This window comes from Pseudopodoces humilis, chromosome 7 (genome assembly GCF_049639895.1).
Source record: "Pseudopodoces humilis isolate 2021_Gansu_Grassland_sample_001 chromosome 7, ASM4963989v1, whole genome shotgun sequence".
NCBI classification, from domain to species: domain Eukaryota; kingdom Metazoa; phylum Chordata; class Aves; order Passeriformes; family Paridae; genus Pseudopodoces; species Pseudopodoces humilis.
Window position 1 is genome coordinate 19,869,786 of NC_142206.1, and position 24,191 is coordinate 19,893,976.

Genomic DNA, 24,191 nt, shown 5'->3' on the forward strand with positions numbered 1-24,191 from the left:
AATGTATGGAACACTAAAAATGGATTAACACAACAGATAACCAATGTCTGAGCAGGCCTTCCTATCCATTACTCATGGAAGTTATTAGGACCATCCTAATGGATGAAGGACTAAGTCATAATTAACTTGACATTAACAGCACATTATTACAATACCACTAACTTTACTCAGAAGAAGCTTAAGGTTTGGAATATCCCTTCCTGCAGATGCTATTAAAAACAGATCCAGAGAGATAAACAAGAGATTGCAGTAAAGTCCATACTTCTTTCACTGCCAGAGGAACACCATCTGGTTTCTGATCTCAGTCTCCTGCAACACAGTTTCAGCCCATAGTTGTTTTTATGACAAATAAAATGAGCAAGCAGATATGTGGCCAGTGAGGTGATAGTGTGCAGCTTTTTTGAGAGTTACATCTTCAATTACAGTATGATTATGAGAACACTTAGTTTATTATCTATTACATGAGCTCTGTCTTCTAGTAATGAATAAAAGTACCACTACCCTTTATAAATTCTGGAAGCTTTTTATCTTGAAATACATTCTTTGCCTTCTTGGCACTATATGGTACCAGCCACTTCTGAAACCCACAAGACAGAGAAACTATCACAGCAGTCCTGCATCAGTTAATATTTTTGAATAGCCCTCCATATGAATAAAGATGCAACATGCAGTGCACAGTTTATTTACTTTATTTTTTAAAGTTCTGTCAGAAACATAGCTGTGCATTAATTACAAAATATATTAAACTATCAATCAATTATTCCAAGAGAACAGGTGTACTTTCATTTTGTTCAAAGGCAAACCAATACAAACCTTTAACATTGACACAGAACAGTCTTTTGCATCCATCATCAATGTATTTGGTCTGCTGCCATCTCTAAATAAGAACAGAAAGCTCACCCTGATTCCATTCAATTGGCAAGTTTTATCCCTTGATAGCAAACATGACCAGACATGTCGTGAGACCACTTAAAAAACAACTCTATACATCTCATATTATCTGAGCTCCCACATATACATTACATACTAACATTTTTAGCAAAATAATTTTCCCTGCCCCGCAGGGGAAGACATTCAAAGGCAAACATGTTCATAATATATTATAATTGGGACTTTGTGCCATAGCAGCTTTGCAAATACACATACTAAGAGTCGGTGACTTAAAACATGTTAAAGACAACAGAAATTTGGAAGATAAAAGAAGCTAAGTTACTTTTTAAACCACCTTGAGTTCTAGTAATGCTGCAAAGCATTGAGTTACAGAACGAAACCCCATTGCTGAACAAGTTACACAGGAGACAATTAAAGTATTTCTGTGATTTAGAGACAACTCAATGCTGCAGACCTTTCTTCCATTTAAATAGTTCTAGCAATTATACCTCAATCCACCATGGTAAAAAAAGTTCTCAAAAGAAGAGATGTGAAGAAAGGGGAAAGAGGAAAATGGAATAAGTACATGAATAAGTATTTCGTTAACATTTACAATCTTTTTATGGATTTAACTGATACTTAGCATATTAGCTCTGACAGTCTCATGGAATACTCTGACGTTACAGTAATTTGACATCACTCAGAGTTCTAGTTGGTAATATAAAAATACAAAACCAATAGAATAGCAGCAGTGAATAAAGCATCCATATTACTGTGACCAATACAGAATTATACATGCAGTAGCCTTCTATTCCCTATTGGCTTGTGCTATTGTACAATTTTAACCTGAATCGTTTAAACCCTGCCACCACAGGGAGTTTCCTCCTCAGAGGCAAAAGTACATCAGATCTAGCAGATAAGGCTCAAAGCAAAAATTTCATTCAGAATGCAAATCTTCAAAAGCAAAAAAAAAGTGTTAATGCATTTATTGGCTCTTGGGTATAAATTATTTGAACAGAGAATAAGGACATTTTTCTTATTGCTAGGGTTGAGGAAGGACCTGGAGCAGGAAGAAGCTCTCATATGACAAGTGTTTTTTGGAACTGCCTCCCCCTCCTGCCCCCCAAAATCAAAGAAGAGGAGCAAAAGAGAATGGCAGTTTTTGAGTATCTTGAAAAAACATGGATAGATAACAGCCTAAAAATGGAGAACTCGTGTACAGTGCCTTCTGTGCAGAGTGGCTCTGTGCACTGCCATGAGCATTGACAGCTCTTGAGTAAGAATGGCTTTACTGGAAATACTCCAGCTGAAGACACTCCAGAACAATTCAGTTGATAGGATGAGGATATTCATTATAAAATCTACTTTGGTTTTAAAGTTGAGATTTTTCCCTATTTTGAGTAACATATGCTCACCTGTCCCCTAGTGACAGAGAATACACTGAAGTCATCAACAACTAACTGCATTTACCATTAGCCAGGAAGTTCATATTTCAGTAGTGACAATACTCCACTGAGCACAATCCCTCTTCCATCTAATAGATTCTACTGGCAGAAGAAATTTTACTCATCTGGATACGATGAACAAAGTGGTAAGCTGCGTCCTGGAACTTTCACCTCTCATGCAGGCAGGCAGAGTATCTTCCCAAACCACTAAAATACAGTAGACTTTCTTTAGTCTTGTTTATATTAAGCAACGTGCCCTTTCCCCACTGGTATTGCTTTGATGAGGCCAAACAGTTGGAACACTCTTCAGTATCTCTTAAGCTGCACTGTCTCCAGTCTTTAGGTTGTTTCACGAGCTTGGATAAAGAAGACACAGAAGCTCACGCATTGTTTAGTTTTTTCTTCAGTATCTGAACTTGTACTTAGGTTATGGGGTGAACAAAACTTTTTTCTTCCCTCCTTTTAAGGATGAGATTAAGAATTTTATCAGCACCATGAAAATTAAAATTTTTAGCACCAGTGAACTTGAACCATTCAGCTTGGACCGGTCAAAACTAATATTTACATGGCATACAATCAGTCAGTACAGAAAACAATAATACACACAGCATTAAGAACCTCATGAATCTTTGACACAGTGAATCTAGTGTTTGATAAATGAGTAATTATGGAAGCCAGATTTTCTTCCTAAATGCAAATAGGATTACAATTTTACCTCATGCTGCTGAATTAATAGGCTTTCCTTACCATCCAAACTGCTGAGCTGGCCCAGCTCCTATTGTCTAAAGGGACAGGAAATACCCACAGCAGTTGGATGCTGATATGGCCAGCTGCCCACAGAGAATTCACAGGGGATGACTTGGGTACCTCACCCACAACACCAAGAGATCACCTGAAGAGATGCAGGTCGCAAGTTCAGATTTGGTACAAATTCGGGTTTCAACAGCAGTAAAACAAATTCTGCATCACCCTCTCTGTTTAGTATATCCTTTTGCTCATGTGTGCACTCTTAACCTGAAACATGTCCAGCACTAGGAGATCCCACCAGCACAAAGGGATTTCATTCAAATGCTAAACTTCTGTATCTCTTGCTGATTGTGGCTGACATTCTGGGCCTAGACCACACTCTTAGAGAAAGATTTGATAAAGAGAATTAGGGAGGCACCTTCAGACCACATTTCAAGTATTTCTTCAGTGAACTCAGCTCAGAGTCATTTAGCCTTCTCCACAACACTACCTTATATCTTTTGAAAATACCAACATCAACTCTGCATCAACTCTACATCAACATGCAACTTCCTGAAGGAGGAAAGGGTCAAAGCATACCTGAACCCTTGGAGACATGAACAAAGTCTTAACCCTAACTTCAAACTTCAAGAGACACATAGCCAATGCAAAATTCTAGATAAGTCAATATAGAAAATCTTTCAGCTTTCCCAAGCTCTGTGAAAAAATAAATGAAAAAAATCCCTCATTTTTATTAATTTTGCTCCTTCCTTGCAACAGCATCTATTCCAAGGCAGTGAGGTGAAAAGACTTACAGGTCTATTCGATACAACTGAAGTTTTAGCGATCTGAGATGCACAGGTTCTGCAATAGGATTTTCCTGTAGGCAGTGAAGTTTTGATTAACACTTCTTTTAGTTAGCTTGCTACAGAAGTAGCTTATTATTTTAAGAGAGAACCTTACCAAATATTTAAACATATGACCTCATATAGAAAAAAAATACGCCAGCAACAACTAAGTCCCACTCACATGAAGATCAACTGTGTTGGTAAACTATGATCTTTTACAAATGCAGCCTTTGTGGACAATGAAGCACTTGTGTGATCTGTGTGGAAAAACATGAGTAAGGCTCCATTGCCCTGGTTAAGACTTGCCGGCTACATGGCTCCATCAGTACTGCGGGCCTGGAACCCTTCTCTGCGGACACTGTTCAAGTCCAGGCGCGTTAGAACCTCGCAGCGCACCAGGAGCGTGTCATCCTTGATGAAGGTTCTCTGTTTCAAGTTCTGCAGGTGCATGAAAGTCACATAACCAAAACCTTTAGGATTGCGGTGAATTGTCGGTCTCTGGAAGGCCAGTAGCTCTGGCTTGGCTTCCATCACCTCTTCATGGTTCTGCCTTTCTGGGCCTTCTGATTGATCCAAAATAGAAAGTCGTATGGTGCCTTGGAACGGCCAGGGCAGGTGGCTGTCATATTCCCCTTGCATAGTGTGGACAAACAGAGAGATAAAATTAGCGCAGCGCTGAGCGTTTGGTAACTGGATATGCAGGCGCAAGCACAGCTTGTAGCCAGGCTTCCCTGTATAGAAGCCAGGACTGTGCATCACTACAGGTCTCTCTTCTTCCTGGGCTTTCTGCAGTCCACTGAAGTTCTCAATCTTCCAGATATAAATACCATTACATTGCTGTGCCTCCATTTCAGTAATCTTTCCCTCCAAATTTCGGATAGTACGTTTGAGTTCTGCCACGTGAGTGTTCTGAGTCTCCATTTTAGCAATGAGTTCCCTGATTTGGTGATCTTGTCTTACCAGACGACCTTCCAACTGCTGAATAGTTTCTTTGAAGTTTTCAACTTCTGGATTGCAGTCATATGCAGCATGTGACACGTGTGAGAAGAGGGCAGGCTCAAAGGGTAGGCCATTGATGAAGGGTACAGGATTTGCAGCAGTAACACTGATATTCTGAAAACTCTGAGCCATCATCCTCATGTGAACCTGAGTGAACTCCTGCATATGTCGTGCCAGTTCATTCCTTTGCATCTAGGATTTAAGAGATATGGCATTAGGAACACATCAAACATCTGCAATCACATTTTAAATGTGGCTCTGAAGAAAATCAAACAAGTAGTTGCTTTTGTCATGTCAGAAAAACTGCAGTGTGAATCAAGGACAAAATAGCACTTTACCAATGGAGAGCTCCAAATTTAAGATCACTGTTAGGAAAAATGAAAAAAGAAGTTCAAATACCAGTGGGTAAATTGCAGAATCATTTAGGTTGGAAAATATCTTTATTCTTTGCCCTAATGTTGATACAGCCAGGGTTCAACAAAAGTGTAGATATGAGGTGATTTCAGCAGAGAATTGTTAACCTGGGAACTTAAGATAGAACTGACATAAATGACTGCAATATCAATCAGATAAGTGCATTATTGTTTTTGTTGGCTTGGGACTTTGGGATTTCACATATTCTTGTTAGAATATTTATCTTAAGTAATAGCATATGGTATAGTTTCATTAATTCTATGTAATGTTTAATAAGGGAACCTTTGATATATTTTTACAGAAGCTGCAGCATCTCCAGGAAAACAACAAAATTTAAATTCTCCAGAAAAGACTGAGAACAACTTCTTATTAAAGGCTAAGACCCACACTTCAAATGGAGGTAATTTTGAGTAAAGACATGAAGTATTTCAGTAGTACATACATTGAGAAATAGGAACAGTATATTTCAAACTGTGCACCTGAAAGTAAAAGCAAGATATGAAGAAAAATGGAGTATTTTACTCTGAAGGCATTCTTGTCAAATATTCCAAAGGCAAGCACTGTGTATTCACCTTCTTGTTAATGAGCATTCATGATAAAAAATTTCAGGTTTTGTAGGAGTGATAATTTTCCTATGAAACCATCATTAATTATGGTGTACAATTTCAGTAAGACTCTTCAACTCAAAACAAAGAGATGGTGAAAGACTGTTAGTGATAAATATATTCAGAATTTTTCTGTGTTCTAAATCAGCACTGTACTCCTTTCATTGATTTGCTAAAATGCTCCATAGTACCAAACGGTGTATGAAAACTGATGTGGAAATGAAAGGGAAAGACACATTTTAACCAAGAGGTCTTAAAAAACTAGAAATAAGAGTATCTAGATTAATAATTTTAGAATTTAATAAAATTTATTTTCTTCATGGAACTATAGGAGTCATAAGCATATTTGGCCCCAACTTTGGAAGAAATGTTAGAAGCTATTTTATTGACATGAAAACTGAGAAAACACGAAATAATAAAAGCAAGGTTGTCGTTCTAATTAGGAACGGCGAAAAGAACGACATAGACTCTCAAGGGAGTCAGAACAGGAGAATCTCCCAGTTTATTGCTTCAGGCCTGTTTTATAGACAGATACGTGGAAAGTACAGAAAGGAAACTCTTATTGGTTAGTTAACTGCTACATCACCATCATTGGTCAGTGGTGCACACCACCTCCTGACTTCCTCCTGCAAGGAAAACAAGAGGACAGACAAACAGCACCTGGCAGTTGTTTTCTGTCTCTGAGGATTGTTTTGAAATCCTCCTATGAATTTCTCAGGCTAGCTCTCAGGCAGGATCGAGCTCTGTGTAGCTTGTAATAGCTACAGGCACTCTGGTTCAGATTTAGCATCCATACAAGGTCATCAAGCAAATTGTTCACAGAACTTTTTAAATTTGAAAAAGCAATTTTGAAATGCAGTGTATCAACATGCACTGTTTCAGAATTAAGATACCTCAAAATAAAAAATCCACAACCACAAATCACTGAGGATTTTGGGCTGGTGAATGAGACAGGAGTAGGAAAACACATTACAAAAGCAACAGACAAATCATGCAGAAGGTCTGCAATTCAGAAGATACTGATAAAAGGCCTACCTTTTCAGGACACCCGAAGGCACTGTAAAAACATGGCACTGGGGCAGTAGGACAATCGTTGTCATAATGGTTAGGCATCTAAAACAAATCAGATTTGATATTACTTCTCCATCAAGAGTATTTATTCTCTTATCCAAAAAGAATACAGCTGGATGGATTTTGAACAGGTACCTGAAGTCAGATCAGTTTATACCTATGTAGTTTTTTAAGGGAATACACAGGTTTTGAACAAAAACATCAGCTGATGATAAAAATTATATTTCTCACTTGTGTGTACAGCAACAATTCATTGACTTTGTTTTTACATTAGGCCCCAGAAAGCATTCAGGTTTCCTTGTAGACCAAATACCTTTTGTTTCTAGCTTATCCCCCAGCCAGATCATGTTCAATTCCTTCCCTTCTGAAGGACTACTTGCACATACTTATTGTGTTTCTCTTTATTATCATCTTCCTCAAAAAGTTCAAGTTACTCCAATTTTCTTGTGGTCCATATTTTCCAGATCAGTCATCTTACTGCTCTGGATCTTCCCTATCCACTCTCTCTCAAAAGCACAACAACTTGAGCTGATGCCTTATGAGCAGTACACAGAGCAAAGGATAATTCAGTGTTTCACAGGCAGAATCCCTGTTTGTATAACCCCAGGTGTTTGCCTTGTTTAAATATCACAACAAAGCACAAGGCTAATAAAGATCAGCTATCATTCTCTGTTCCTCACTTCTGTAGTTCATCATTCTACCTAACAACAGACTTTTTCCTTTGTCATTATTAAGCTCAGTCCTGTTTTCCAGAGTATTTGTGCAATTTTACAAGATAATTTTTTATTTTAACCCAGGCCATCAATACATTTGCCATCTCAAATTAAACAAGTCAATATTTATCATTTTCCTGCCAATGACTGCACATGTAATTATTGAACAGAAGACATAATAATGGCTATTACAACAGTAATGGACAAGCAAAATTCCAGCCAATATCCCAGTTTGATAGTGAATTTACTTATAGCTACTTTCTACAGTGGCTTTCCAAGTACAAAAACTCTCCCTCTCTGCCCAAATCAAAGCCTTCTCTTGAAATGTCAGCCATAACAACTGACAGCTGTTGGTATTTTTTCAACTCCATTCAAGATTAAATTTGCAGCATGGCCTCTGTCAAGAAGCAGTATAGCTGAACAATGTGATGGGCAGCCAAAATCCTACAGAGGTTTGCCAGATTGCAACTGCAAGCTGGAGCAGCATTTATGGGAGTATCATATCTGCACTGGACATTTTCAGAGAGAGGCAGGTAGTGATTTAGCAGCTAGCAGACAAACTGTATTTCCGAGCTTAATTTCAGATTAAAGAAGTGATGTAAATACAAAACATCTGACTTGGAATAAGCAGAGAAAAAGGGAGTCTCTCTTACCTGCTCTCTGATGAGCACTGTGTTGCAATATTCGCAATATACATTGGCAAGTGGGCATGTTTGGTCATGAAGCTGATCAAACAAAAGAGAAAGGGGAGAAAGCATCAGTAAAGTTACCCAGTTTAGGAGAGGGCTAATCACCCTTGATTAGACATTAGATTTTTATTGATATTTCTCATTTTGCATTTAGCTGTATGCAACTGTGAAACAAAGACAATCCCTTTACCCTGAACAGTATGTTTTCTATTTTTTCCTGGACTTATACAAGAGATTCATAAAGTTATAGATATTTTATTTCCTAAAGCTCTTATGCTCCAAAGAAATCTGATTTTAATCATAAGTTTCTAAAATTCACGTTCCATTGCACTTAACTATACAAAAGTGTTTTTTAAAATATTTGTATTGTTGGACTCTCTGAAATATCTTTGATTGACTATTCACAATATTAATATCCAAGGACATTTCATAGGCCTTGAGATAAAACACATCCATATAGAGATAGAGAAATGGTAAGAGCAGAAGCAAAGTATTTTCCTCACTATCACCCAAGTGAAAAATGCAGAGACAGGAAAAGAATTCAGAAATTATCTTGGTCTTGTGTGGTAGCAGATATCCCCAAAAGATTTATCTCCTGATACATCCTCTCTGCCAGGCATAAAACCTGTAAATGTAAATACTGCTTTTTGTATTCTATGGGCAGTAGATACTGGCCTGTCTGATGGTAAGATCAGAAATCATTGGTTCTTAAAGTCCAAAAGTCTCCTCACACCACATGGTTCCCACTAAGTTTGTATGTAAGGACAATCTCTCCACAGCTTTTGTCTGTTCCAGGCTCATGTCCTGAGTTTGTAGCTTCTCAGCTGCACAGCAGCACAAAGAGTTCTTCTAGACCAAAACCTTTCAGTTGTATCTTTTCTTTAACTGCTCTTCCCTTTCCAAGCAAACCCATGTGAATTCAGGTTGACAAACTGAGACTCCTGCTACCTCTTTATCTTCGTAGGCCATAGATGTGGCACAGTTTGGGCAACACACTTGACGCCTCGGACACTCTTGGGTCATGTGCTCCTTCAGATGGTTTTTGGGGAAGGTTCCTTGGCACTGTGGGCATTCCACAGTGGAAAAGTCACACTGCAGCTGGTGGTCCTGCAGAAGGGCAGAAGAGGGATTTGATACTTCAAACAAGAACTATCATCTCACCCATTTTCAAGAGAAAGCACAGTGCAAGACAAACGAATCACAACCTTTCCTTCATGCAAGGAAATTCTTATAAACTTATGCTGACTCTACCAACAGCCTGTTACTGTCCCATTACTAAGGCCATGGTTTCATGTATTCAGAGCTTTAAGAAAGCTCTCAGTAAAAAATTTGTTTTATATTTTTCCGTTTAACTGCATATATTATTTTCCAAAACAATTATTTCAATTAATACATGTAGCTGCTTTGAGAGACTACTAAACTGACTTTAAGAAACTTGTGTGAAGCACAGACATAGCTGATCAAAAGACAAACATAAATGACCCTCACCAGAAAGCTGCATCAGTACAATTGTCATGCACTGTGATGTTCACTTGAGAATCACCTAACTACAATTAAATACTCATTAAAAAACAATATGTGTAGCTATAGTCTTGAAAGAAAAATGCACTGAGTCAGCATAAATGAGTACCAGGTGTGTCACCAGGCGTGACCATCTATCTAAGTTATTTCAAATTTTTACTCATCCATGAAAACAAGGTTCTGTGTTTTCAAAACTACTTCTCACCTCTAAGTGCCTGAGCTCCATCTTCATGCTGCAGCCCTTGTTGGGGCACTTGACCATTAATGAAAGGATTTCTCGTTTAGCAAAGTTGTCAGGAAAAAGTTGATTTTCAAGCAGAATTTCGTTGTCTACAGGACATTTGTGACCTGCATCTCTACAATGCAGAAAAGCAAGGAAAGATATTTCAATATTACCAACAGATTTCCAAGAATTAATTTAAAATATTTTTACACCAGCAAGACATTAGTGGCCAAATAATAACACAGTAAGATGATCTTTGGAAACAATGATATTTATGTGACAATGCCCAGAAAATATGAAATGCATTTCAGAAAAATTGAAACCACACAGTTTCACTGGAGGTAGCATGACTGAGGTTGCAGCACTTTTCAAACTTAAACACACTTTATTTGTACAAATGCCATGTTAAGTACTCTGGAAACAAACTTGAGGAATATGTAAAGATACTAAGAAGTAACAGTCTGTAAGTACTTCACATAGCTTGAACATCAAATAATATTTCACATACTACTTAAAAACAATTACTTAAACTTTCTTAGACCTCCTCTCATTTCTTCCTCATTTCATAAACAGCCAAGGTGATCACAGCTAAGAAAAAAAGTCAAATTGTCTTTTTTTTCCAGATTGACTTCATCTGTTTGGCATTACACACACTGCTCAGTTTGCTGGTTTTGCTATACAGAATTTGATAAGTTGGTCATCCTTCAATTTCATTATACAGCAAACAGAGTGAAAACCTCCTGACACAAAAATTATTAGTAAGTATGAAAATTACACTGGATTTGGAACTGGGTGTTGCATCTGAAGCCATTTTAACAGCAGACTGGAAGTCAGTGCTAACTGGTGCTGGTTTGGAATCTGATGGAACATGGATGCATGCAAACTGCACAAGGTAACTAACAGCCTGTTCCAGTTCATCAGTTCTGTCTACCTGCACATATATACAAAAATCTTTGGAAATGGAGTAAAAAAGGGGATCACCTCCAGTATCCAAATTTTCCAGTATCAGATCATTCTGAAAGCAGTAGGCCAACGTATTGATTCACAATTAAATAACGCAGTTAAAGAGGCATGAGGGATCAAAGCTCTTAAGTGCTAATGGAAACAGCAATAAAATGGAAAAATACATGGGGTGGAAAAATGTCAGAGAGCATTTGTGGTGCAAGGATCAAAGGCCAGATCATTGTCACTGCCTGCAAGCATGAGGGGAAGTAGAACCTAGTGGGCTGTGGAGACCAGGAAGGAATTTATGTTCTTTGTTGGAAAAGGAAATAATTGCTCAGCAACTCCATCAGCAAAGCTGCTAGAGGAAGTGGAGGTAAAGTTGCCACTTCAAAAAGAAGCAATGAACTTCCTTTCATAAGTTTTGCTTGCAGAGCAAGCTCACCACATGCCTGAGAATCACACTCCTAAACAAATGGAAGAAAGAAAACACCTAGCTTGCCTTGTTTCAGAGCTCCCTGAGCTATGACCAGTGTGATCTTTGTCACAAGCCAGAAATGTTCCCTCACTTCACAACCTACAGGAAATCAGTTTTCACAGGTATAACTTGGTTACAAACACCCTGTTTAGTGGAGTATAAAGACAGCTCAACAGGCCTGCTGATAAGACAGCAGCTTTATTTCTACAAAGAAAAGGTAATCATGAATATGAGCAGCCAGCAACAGATCAATTTGAAATAATGATCACCAAATCCCCAGTTGAAATAACTAACAGATAAAGGGCAAAATAAGAATGAAATGCAATTTCCCAAAGTAGGAAAGTGTAGTAAGGAAAAAGCAATAACTTGTTGTAGGACATTAAACAGGCTTCAAATACTATTTACAAGGATCAAGATTGTGTTTAAAACACTTCTAAAATTCATCTAGAAACAAATATGTTGGTATACATTTCCTGTGACAGAACTGAGTTATGCACCTTCTAACTCATATTAAAATGAACACTTTCCTATGTTGGAATTATTTATCACATTGCACTCTGCCACTCATAGCAGTACCTGTGAAACAGTGGCCATCTGCTACAAAGTACAATGAATATTTCTGTAATTTCCCTTGAGATTAAAATACAGGTATCACAAGTAAAGCCAGAATAACTTTGAAAGAAAAGCCTGCTCTGTGATTTTGACAAGACAGCGGTTTAGCCGAGAAGATGAGACAGTTGGCAGAGACTTTAACTGCAGCCATGCCAGCTGCTGGATGAACTGCCAGCATCCAAAGATTTCCCTGCTGTCCCTTGTTACCTCACAACTCTGTTTTTCCAATAAACAGAGGTTCTGATATTTGGCAAGCTCTACTGCAAACTCTAAGTTCGCTTTGCCCTAAGATACAGAAGAAGACTGGAGTGAAATTGAATTAGCTACTGCACCCGAAGTTAGTTCTTCTAAAATTTCCAGTAATGTATTTTGTTGACAAGTAACATTTGTAAACTCATTTGTAGTTACTTAGGTAGGTAAGCGTCTCCTCTTCCATGATTTATAGCACTTCAAAGCACTTCAGACAGCTTTATTTAAAAAGCTGCCAAGACTTTCTGGGAGGCAAACATTTACCGTGATCAAATCTTATCTAATCATGTCCTTCACACTGTAAGATCGAAGAGTCCAGTTTTTAAAAGATTTTTAAATTTTTTTTCCTAGTTGCAGCCACAACTTCTTCAACATAAACAACTACAATTTTTATGTAAGCCACAAGAAGCAAAAAAAGCTTGTCCATCCTTCATCATTTAAAATTCTTAATTTCTGTATTCATTTGAGTTAAGACAAAGAAGAAATGAAGAATAAAGAGAAGCAATTTTTCCTGATCAAATGAAGGCTGTGACATCACTGGAAAAAAACCAGTACTTAGAGAATGTAAAATATCACTTTCCATTTTCATTTTAGTTCTGTAGAAGCTTCTCACTCAATCTGGTACTGTAGACAGTACATACTGCAGATTGATACCATACTGTAGGCACTACATAATCCAAATCAATAGCTTGATCTATGGATACCAATTAAGCATGCCCTTAAGATACCATTAAGTTCAGCCCTTCAGGGATTCAGAGTGGTCTGGCACTTCACAAGCATTTCCACAAACTGTCCTCCAAAGACAGAGTTCAGTGGGCAATGAGAGAAAACTCTCACTAGCAGTGAAACATCTGAAATATTACACTGATGAGCTACAGTCTCAAGAGAAAAAAAATGCTTTCTACCTTGTTTAGTATTCACTGAAACAGTCATCACTATTCATAGAAATTAAGTAAAATACAGCAAGGGTATAAAAGAAGCAGAAGCTTCTGGTCATGGTCCTTTCCATGGAGAAATTCTTTCTGAGAATTTATTTAGCAGAAACTACAGAGATGCCCACAAAAACACTGTATTCAGAGAACATAATTGCTGGCATCCTATTCATTTAGTGAGCGACAAATGATGGAGAGGGAAGAAAAAGAAATGGAATACAACTATGGACAAGTGGTATGAAAAACCAATCAAGCAAGCATTGTCCATTCTGCATGGTATAAAATAAATGCCAGGGAAAAATACAGTAACACTGAAGACAGTTTAACGATCTTTACATAAAAGTGTGCGAAGTGAGGTTGAAAATGAGCTAATTCTACATACATTCACACAGAACTGAATATATAAATTCCTACCAAAGTGACATTTAAGCTAAGTGAGCAATTGCTAAGAAAAAAATTTGGCTTATGCTGAAAAGGAAAAATCTTACAGCATAGTATCTATCAATATAATCCAGTACTCACTCACATGTGTAGGACACTGATGACTTCATTCCAGGTTTAAGGCAAGTGCTCTCTACAAGGTACTCTCTGCCCTTTCTTGCTCTTTCAATCATCCATTTTTATAAGCCCAGTCTGCTCCTGCCTTTGTATCTTATTCCCAGTCCCTCACATGCCACCTGGTTTCCTCTTCCAATGCTTTCCTCAAAACTATTCCCTCATCACGTTCTCTCTTTCAGCTCAGAAGGAAGCAGCTAATTTCAAGTGAAGAACCGAAAGCACGAATTGCCTTATCTGCACCAAGAAATCAGGTTGTCTGTAGTTTCCTGTAGTTATCAAGAGAAACAATCATAGGCAAAAGACAGGAAATTTTATAATCCCGACCTGAAAACAGAATTTAATTGGGGGAATTGTCTACCTTTCTTTTTTAATTATTATTTGAAGTTTAATAAATTTTTTAGATTCATAAGCTGGATAAGTTTGTAAAAATGGCAAACTATCTAAAGCTCATTAAACTTCCAAACTTGTGACATTCTGGCCATATACAGCACATTTAATGAATAATACATTTCCAGAATTCTATTAGCACTCAGTGGTAATGCACCTTGGGCAGCTCTATTCAGTTTAGATTGACCTTAAACTGTTCTAGTACACGAATTTCTTCTTAAAAGCCGCTTCCACGAGTTCTCCTTTTTACCTTATTGATTTGACAATGCAGCCTTTGCAGAAACGGTGGCCGCACGGTGTCTGCACCGCCTCCCGGAGAGCCATCAAACAGATGGGACACTCGTATTTACTTTCCAGGGGCGGATCGAACTCCACGTCGTATCCCTGCGTTTCCTCCGTGAACGAGCCGGGCTGGTTGCCGCTGCCGACGCTGGAGCTCTCCTCCTTGGCTGCGGCGCTGCAGGCGCTGGCCATGGCTGCACAGCAGCCGCTGTCCCCAGCTGCACAGCTGCTGTCACTGTGCAGCAAGCTCATGGTGCTCAGCAAGGGCTACACGGCAGTGCGCTGCAGCAGGGAAAAAACATGGATTACTTTTAAGTGTTTCAAGACCCTCCCTTCCTCCCAGGCACGAACAAAATTTATTTCCGACCAGAAATACTGGTTACAGATTTGGTTCTAATCAAAATCACTGGTTTTGTTTTGTCCCCATTATCTTTTTTTTGCTTATCTTACGATATGTAGGAAAGGACACTGCATCCTGTCAGCATAGTTCAAACACTCCCCCCACTTTCTGTAATCTCTTTCATATGACTGATTTCTGTAAAAAGAGGAATCCTCTTTGTCCTTGCTATGTCTACTGAAGATGCTTCTCTAGTCCTTCCATATTATTTACTTCTAAGACATTCAAATAGATTTTGTGTGGAATAAATGCTGTACAAAATCAAGGTTTCTTGGAGGACAACAGCTCAATTCCATATTTTCCTTGCAGTGTATATGTTAGCATATATTTAGCATTTTCTGTATCGAGCAATTCACAATATAGATTTAAATCGACTTAGCTGCAGGACCACAAATAAAATATAAGTCCAAATACTTATACCAAGCAGCTGATGTGCTGTAAATGAAATTCAAATATACAGCACTGCTGGTAACATTTTAGAACTGCCAACAGGACTTTAAATTGAGTAAGAAGCTACACATGAGATAAGGATAATAATTCCACAGCTCAAAAGCTATCTACAAATTACTAGTACTCAAACAGAGCTCTTGCTCTCCTTTCCCTCTTCCAGGCTAGCTGGCAGGGACAACGAGGGACATGATTGTAGGAACAGATTGTAGGAACAAAAGCCACCTTCCCCTGAAGAGTGCTGGATGGCATACTAAAGCCTGCTTTTACAATACTCCTCCAAAGCAGGGTGAACTCATAGGTATGAAATAAAGAAGTGCTGGTACCCCCAAACAGATTGCTAGTGTTTGTACACAGAATTAGAGAGCCTCAAAAAAAGGTCTTAACAACACACACAAATTCTTAAGACTAAGAAACCTTTGTCTCCCCTGATTTTTTTAGTGGATACAATATTTTTTCTTAGAATCCTACTGTGGTTAGTTTTCTATAAATGACATTTCTTTGACAAACAGCGATTATCACCAGGTGCAAGGCAGTATGAGCAGTCTGAGGGTTATGGAGCCAGGCATGCAAAACAAGCCCAGATTTGATAATCTTTTATACAGCAGTATAGGCAGAAGTCTCTTGCAGTGTTTACCTAATGAATTCACTGTAATACCATTATGTCATTTAAAATGTATTAGGGATGGAAATCCAGTCAAGAGACAAATTCTAAGAACTGAGAACTGTTTATCTGAATCACTACTGCAGAGGCAGCAGAATGAATAGGATTACCTTGACCGTGAACTCAGAAAACTGAAAATTTTCTTGCCTTTATCAGAATTTTAATACCACAACTCATTTTTACAAAATGTACATGGATAGGAGGACACACAAGTGGTTTTATTTCATATTTATTTTATGACACCTTTAGATTGCGTCAACAGAAATACTAATCACACAAGGCCTCGACTATCATTTATGGGAAATATATTTTGAACACATGCAAAATCACAGAAATGTGCTTTACGCCATCTATGTGATAAACAACTAGCAATACTGCCCATGGTAACACACTATGAGCTATTTTTTCCAGCTATCCAAACAAAAAACAGAGGAGGATCTATCTAAAGAAAAACAAAGTTACCATATTTTGGTTAGATATAGTTAGAATAATCAAAGCAGAACTTTCATTCTGTTGTATAAATATATGACTTTTTATCTTGTTGGGATATGCAGGGGTATGAGAAGTATCTGAAGAACATTTCCAAAACACCATTAAGGTACAGAGCCCCAAAGCACAGGCTGACAGTTCGGAGTTGTACTGACCCAGCCAGCAGTGCTCACCTTCCACAGAAACAACTCTAGAGCAAAGCTGTCTGGAACTGCACCCAGAGAGTGCTGCTCACTTCCACTCCTGTTTTCCACCCCAATGTATTGTCCCTATACATTATCTACCACCATACATAACACATAACAGGCTTTATAAGTGAGGCTCCTAAACACAACAGCAATACAAGCTAAACACCAAGCATGCTCTCAGCAGCTGCTCCAGCCATACTCCAGACACAACCAGTTGAATCCCACAAAGGCACCAGCTCCCTCAGTGACTGAGAATGGATGCAGAGGAATCAATGCTTAGAAAGATGCTCTGTGTGACAGATTTTTTTTTTTTTTAGCCTGCCATCAGTAGAACTATTCTCTCTGGAGAAGAAACCCAGCTTGTTTCCAATGTTAAACTAACATAACTCATTTAACAACTGCTGCAGAGGATGATCAGTCCACGGGCCACATTTCATGAAAAATCACAGGAACTAAATTGGGTCAATGGGGTAGGAATGTTGGTATGCAGGATATTAGAATCCACAGGCCAGCCTAGGACTGAAAAATTCACATTACTCAAAGCCACCGGGGTATATTTAGTGAGACTAAGGAAAGGAAGAGAAACATACGTCCCTTTAGCAATGTCACACAGGAATTCAGGAAGTTGCAAAAAGAAAAATGTAACAGCTTTGCTCAAATTCACCTGTCCCATTAATTGCAAAGAAGTGTGTGACTCTTCTCTTGGGCTGTTCCTGGGAAAAAAAATCCCATACTATTTACAATTCTGTTCTTAAAAAGAAGCCAGGATCTGACTATGTATAATCTCACTAGTTGAGCACTTTGTAGATTTAAGTGCTATGCAAGCAGTGTCTCTTTGGCCATTTGAATTGTTTCTACAGACCTAGCAGGTATGTATATTCAGTTTACAGAAACAAAACTTCTGTACCAGAGTCAGTTTAACGAATGAGCCACTGCAATCAGTCAACCTAGTCTGACACAAAAACCCCCTTATTCAGTGATACACTGCAGTCCTATATGGAGCTTTTTATCTGCATATGATGAAGTGGTTCACAAAAAAAAAGAAGTGCAACTATCTTTTTAAATTGGGAAATTCAGGCATAAAGAGCCAACTTAAGGTGATTAAGAGACAGATTTTAAACTTTGTTCATATTTTATCTGAGATAAGATTCCTCCTACTACTCTTATCCATTTCATCTTATCTGTGAGCAAAGTTCTCCTTTCTCCACACATATTCTAGGTGTGGGGCAAGGCAGTTTTCCAAATTAAAATCTACACTCCTGTTACTCAGATAATTAACCAAGGCCTTATTACTCCAGCATAGTTTAAACTAATTTCTCTGTATACTGTAACTCCTGTACTAGAAATCAGACTTGTTTCTTGTGGAAGTTACTTTATCCTCCAAGAGCAGAGTATAGATTTAATCTTTTTGGACAGCACAGTGCTAGGACAAAATCAGCTACAGAAAGGTGTACTTTGAATGGCAATGACAGGTCTTTTCCCCTGTGAGGTAGAGCAGACAATCTGTGAGCTTACTGTAGCAGTTTTCCACCTTCCTCTCCTGGGGAATTTAAAAAATGCTTAGGCTGGAAAAGGATGGATTTTAACCTCCAAACTATATTTTATATTATTTCCCCAAACTATAGGATATATCCTATATTTTAGGATATATCCCAAAATTCAAATCAAGCTGCTAGCCTTTCTTTGTTATGAAACAGATTTCCAGTGAAATAAAACCTAAGATCTCCTAAAAACCACATCAGTTTTTCTTATTGATAATAGTTGCCATTTTTCCTCCGTGCTGAACAAAACTGAGTCAAATGCAAGTACAACAATATCAAAATATTAACTTATAATACCTTGTGTACACTACAGCCTTGAGAATTTATCCTTTTTAAAAAATGTTAGTCATTTAATTCATTAAACACTTTTCTAGACGGCTCTCTGTACCTTATTTGTTCCCAGAACATCCAGCTTTCAGATCCAGGAACAACAGCAATTAAACTGGATCATTACATGGTAATTCATAGTTTTGCTAGCGTGAAGTTTCTAAGGCAGAGAAACTCTTAAACTACATTTGGTAATGTACCTGAAATGCTCTTTTCTAGAGCTAGGAAGTGCTGCCAGACCTGCTGACTCTGGAGATAATGAGCTTTAGCCTGGGCACAGAGGTATCCAGGCCTTGGGCTGGCAAAGGTTGATTTTGCTCTCCAAGGCAACAGCTGTGTTGTTTGCTGACAGAAAGGAAGGTGCTTTCCATGCCAAATGTAATGGACAGAACTTGTTCATTACCTGCAGAAGTCTGGGAATGCCCTAAGGATGAAACTTTCACGCCCCACAAAAGACAGTTAAAGGACAGTTAAAAGAAAAGGAGTCCCCATCCCACTCTTCCAACTTTGAACCATAAAGACTCCTTTCTTCACTAAGTAACCTGTGCTCTGTTACTATTTACACTGCTGCATTACAAAGTGATTAGGCTGATGTGAGAGAGCACAGTCAGACCAGAAGAGTAAACTCCTGAAACAATACTATACCTTATGATCGACAAAAACTACTTCAAAACAGAATTTAAACTGCCCCTGCTTTAAATTAATGCATGCAACAAAGCAGTACTCTGATTTTTCGACTCCCATAGTATAAGGAAGTTTAGGTAGGACTTCTACAGATTTTCAAGCACCAAACTCCTATAAATCAAAAAAAAATCACTGGTATCAGAAAGTATCTTCAAATTGCCTGTAAAATCCCACTATCATTAAGAGTATTAGGGAGGAAGTAAAAGTAGACATTGTATACTATTTACACTGAAATACGAAATTGCATTTTCAAGCATTTGGCAAACTTAAGGAATACTGTGCAGGGAAGGATCAGTTGCTATAAGAGAAGATTTTTTATTACAAATGAGGAAGTGCTTAATACAATTAATTTCCACATGACCTTTCCTGGAAAAATTGACACTGACTACCCATATAAATAAGGTATCAATACAGAAGACTATTCCAAATCCTTTTTCTTACTGAAAGTTCACAAATATAATTAATTTCCTTCCACCCTGGCCAGCACACACCCAGCATGTGAAATGCCTTTAGCACTGCATCGACAGGAAAAACTGGCCAACTTTTCTCTTTTCACCTGTCTCGTATATGTACGTATAGATTTCTGGGTCATGAGACTGACAGACCAGTGGAGTGACTTTGGATAATTTGTATATGGAGTAATACTTGCAACACTTATTCCCAGGAACATTAATCAATGGTCTACTGATAACTGATAAGCACCCTGTGTTTCCACTATGAGGTTTGCAGCTATCATTACTATGGTCTCATCCAGGCAGAACACCTGAAATTATGCTAATGCTTTTTAATTAATACCTATAAAACACTTTCATTTCAAAGCTACCAAATGGCTAGACAAGCTGAAGCAATAGGAGATTCAGGCAGAACTTGTAACTGAAAAAATTGAATTCTCATTTCTTGCAAAAGTCTGCAAGCATGTTGCTTATTTTGTTGAGAAACAAACTTTCCTTTTTTCTAATAGCAGTAACCTTTAAGACCTCCAAGTCTTTTAGACAACCATCATACACCATTTTAACATACAAAATTAAAGACTCGAAAGAATTTTTATTTGAGGCAAACACAAACAACATTCAGAGCTCATTAGACTTTCTCTTTAGACTGCTCCTGACTAGGGCAGAGCAGCCCTTGGGGGCTTTCTGAAGCTTTCCAGGTGATTTCTCTTTATTTGTAAAGAATGCTGTCAGGCTTTAATCATGTAAGTATTTTCATGCTTTAATATTACTTAGGAGACTAGATGGTGGCACACTCACAGTTACATTCATATTTTATCTTATTTAAGTATGTCAAAACAAATTTAATTTTAGTGAGCAGTGGAAGCATACTTTACTATATTTAAGACCAAGATACTCCATGGGTATTTCCATAACCGAAAAACAAACCCAAGCCAAAATTCCCAGAAAGCTTCTTCAGTTTATTAACTTTTAGACAGAATTTACTGGGAACTGTTCAGAATAACAGATACAAGGAAAACACTATTAGTGAGTAGAACAGTACTATTTAAGTCTGTACTTTGGCAGTGACTCTGGTTTCTGGTCTTCCTTTGCACACTGAGAACACATTGAGATATGCATTATATCTTTCTATATGTCTTTCTATACCCCTCAGTAAATCTACAGAGAATGTAAGATGCTGCCCTAGTGGGACAAAGTAAACACCCATAAAGCACTTCAAAAACATGCAGGGAGAGGTATGGCTGTGAACAAATGTGATTTCTGCAAAGCACAGTCTCCAGGCTACATTTAATTACCATCCACCTCTACAGGCACAAGCCTTGTATGTGGCATTAATAAAATGATCTGAGACCCTGGGAAAGCAGATGGTGAATTAAACACACATTCTGAAACAACTAAAACATTTCTCCTTTTCACTCCACCTTACGCTTACTTTTGTTTTCTTTTTGACATGCTTTATACCCAGAATATTTTATGGCCAGTTTTCAGTCTGGATCTAAAACTTTTTTTTTTTAAGCATGTGCTTAGCTAATATCTGTGCTGAGATACAAGTTACTCTTCTTGACACAGTAAATTCATGGAAGTTCAATGGGTGAAGAGAAGAATGTATGCTCACCTCAGATATTTTTTCATGCTGAAGTTCTATCAGCATGGGTACCTACTGTGTGTCTTGTCTTTCTAAATACAGTAGCAGTTTTCTAAGCTAGAAAGCAGTAATGCAGTATTGCAATACTACAAAACTTAAAAAGCCATTTATTTCTTGACAAGTTCTCATTCAACAGTCTGACTAAGCTCCATGAATCTTCACTCACTGGGAAAAACTGAAGGTAATGTGGAATATGCAGAAGAATTACGCCCAGAGTACCATGAAGATAATCCAAGTGCTTTTATCAGCATACTTCTGTGACATTTTTCCCCCCTTCTTCTACTAAAAGGACAAGTTTTATGGCCTTTACATTCTACAGGAGACAAAGCAGTTTGCTCGCAAATCTTTTAACAGCTGGTGAAGACAGCGCAAAAATTCACCCAAAGCTTCAAATCAATACTTTATTAATCACTCACAGTGGCATGTAAGACACCACAAAATCCAGAGCTGAGGGGTAGCGCTGCAGAATGTGTCAGAGGCAAACATGGGGGAATACTTGTGGCAAGCTTTAACGACTAGGTCTAAGGGATATAATTAGAACATTTTCCTCCCACCTACAGCGGGACATTTCCGTTTAGGTACGAAAAGCGTGACCTATCTGAGCGGGACGAAATTGATGGAAATTACTACCAAAGTCATAATTTATTACCCCTATTAATAAAGTTACCGTAAATATCAAATACTGCCAGTCTCTACTAGAAAATAAGAGCTATCGGGTTTAGAAACACTAACCTGTTTTACAACTTACCCTCTAGCGCGTTGCCTCAGAATGTACTGAGTGTCTCCATTTCACAGTGAGAAAAAGAGCCTAGGTTCAGCTGATGTGCTCGGGACAAGCGGGAGCGCAGCCCCAGAGCCCCCGCGCTGCTCCCGCAGTCCGATGGCAGCCGCCGGGGCAGAGGCAGGACGGAGGCTCTCCGGCCAGGATCCCAGCGCCACTGCGGGCCCCGGGCCGGGCGGCTCGCTCGGGCTCAGCCCCGCTGAGGTTTCAATTCCGGAGCGGCGCAGGCCGGCGCGCCCCAGCCACACCAGCGCCCTGCCCCAGCGCAGGCCGCCCTCCCCGGCACCCCCGGCCCGGCCCGGCCCCGCGCCGAGCCCCGCGCTCGGAGGAAGGGGCCGAAGGGCTCCGCGGGCCGGGCGGGGGGCGGCTCTGCTCCCCCCCGGCAGCCCCAGCCCGAGGGAAAAACGCTCCGCGCCCGGCGACGCCACACGCCTGCGGCGGCCCGACTGCAGCCGGGCCCTCGCTCCCCGAGTCCGGCGCCCGGGCCCGCCGCAGCCCCCACCCTGCCGGCCGTCCCCCGCGTCCCGCCGGACTCACCGCGACCCGCGGCCGCTCCCCGCCCGCCGCCGCTTCCGCTTGTGCTCGGGAAGCGGCGGGGCAGCGGCTCGGGGCGGGCGCCGCCTCCGGGGCGCCGCGGCCGCTGCTGCGCCCTCTGCCGCCGCGGAGGGGCAGCGCCGCGGGGGCGGGCTCGCAGGATCGCGGGGACTGCGGTGTCACTGCCACCCCTCCCCGACACACACAAAACTGTCACCACCGGTGGCTGAATCCTCCCGCCTGGGCGATGTTGGCTCCGCGCTGCTGATGCTTTTACGAAGAGCCACTAGGATGCGCTCCGCTCCGTCCTGAGCGCTGTTGAAAGGGAGGCGCTGAAAGCCGGGGCTGGCGGGGGTGGTGGTGTGCGTGCTAAGGGCTGGGGAGCAGCAGAAAAGGCGTTTCTCAGCCCAAACCACATGCTTATTAGAAAGAATTTCCTCTCCCTGCCACAGCAGTCCCACGGGGACTCCTGCAGGCACCGAAGCCGGGTGCGCTGCTTCTGCACCTCTCCCGGTGGCTTGGACAGCGGGCAGCTGTAGGGAAGTGAAATACCGGGACAGTGTGAACACAGCTTCATTTCCTTAGGCTCGAACGAGGGGAAATTGGTTGGTTGCATTAGGGAGTTTTCTTGGCAAGAATCTCTGATTAACACACATTTATATCTAACAAACTGTTCCCACTGTTCGGAGGGGGGATGTAAGCTGCGGAGGGGTATGGGGGGTTTCTGAGGGCCACAGTTTTCCAGTGATTTTCAGTGTTTCTGTCCGCATGCCATGCTCCTGGGAGCTGGAAATCAGTGGATTGTTCCCTGGCTAGAGTGCCTGTCTCCCTCTGCAGGGTGCTGCTCCCGGAGTCGAGGCCATGCCAGACTCTAATAACACACCCCTCTGAGCACTGCTTATGTCCAAAACACACTTTTTTTTTTTTTGTTAGGACCTGCCAGGAAGCTAAAGAGTTAGGGGAGAGAAATATCTGGGCCATCAGATAGAGCTCCAAAAAAATCACAATAAAGAAATAACAACATTAAGGACAAATAAATAAATTGAAACTTTGTGGATCCGCTCCTGGGCAACTGGCCGAATTTCAGAGCTACCCTTTTCTCCTGCCAAGAACATACTGTATGCTGCTTTCATGAGCTGTAAAATGAGGAAATTTATCATTGCATGGCTTAGATGGAGGGTTTTGTATGTCTGAAAAATACTATATTTTGTAATCTGCACTGATGTCCAACCTATTTTAACTGAGAGTTCAAGGAACTTAGCTGAAGTTTTTTATTCCAAGAATAAATGAATTATTTTATTCAAAAGGGTTTTCAAATCTGTAAGACTTAGGCCCATTGTCACGTATTAATGTCCATGCTGTAACAGAAAGGACTGCAAAAACGCTTTCCTCCACTCGGTGGTGCCAGCTGCACAGGGAAAACATTTTCCAGTATCGGATCTGTGCAGTTCAAACTGTTCAGCAATTGAGCTCTTACG

At 39.9% G+C, this 24,191-nt stretch overlaps 1 protein-coding gene across 2 annotated transcripts; it reads right to left on the reverse strand.

Annotated features, from left to right (window-relative positions):
- Positions 1-673: 673 nt before the first annotated feature.
- TRAF6 (TNF receptor associated factor 6) lies at positions 674-22,795 on the reverse strand. Of its 2 annotated transcripts, none has more exons than XM_014251939.2 (7): positions 22,717-22,795; positions 14,533-14,846; positions 10,107-10,257; positions 9,329-9,487; positions 8,345-8,416; positions 6,943-7,020; positions 674-5,080 (listed from the first exon to the last, which is right to left on the reverse strand). In XM_014251939.2, the coding sequence occupies exons 2-7, from the start codon at positions 14,814-14,816 to the stop codon at positions 4,199-4,201; spliced, it is 1,626 nt and encodes a 541-aa protein (XP_014107414.1). In that variant the 5' UTR covers positions 14,817-14,846; positions 22,717-22,795; the 3' UTR covers positions 674-4,198. The 2 variants fall into 2 exon arrangements, with proteins under 2 accessions (XP_014107414.1, XP_014107415.1); XM_014251940.2 differs by lacking the exon at positions 22,717-22,795 and adding an exon at positions 22,147-22,409.
- Between the last annotated feature and the right edge of the window lie 1,396 nt (positions 22,796-24,191).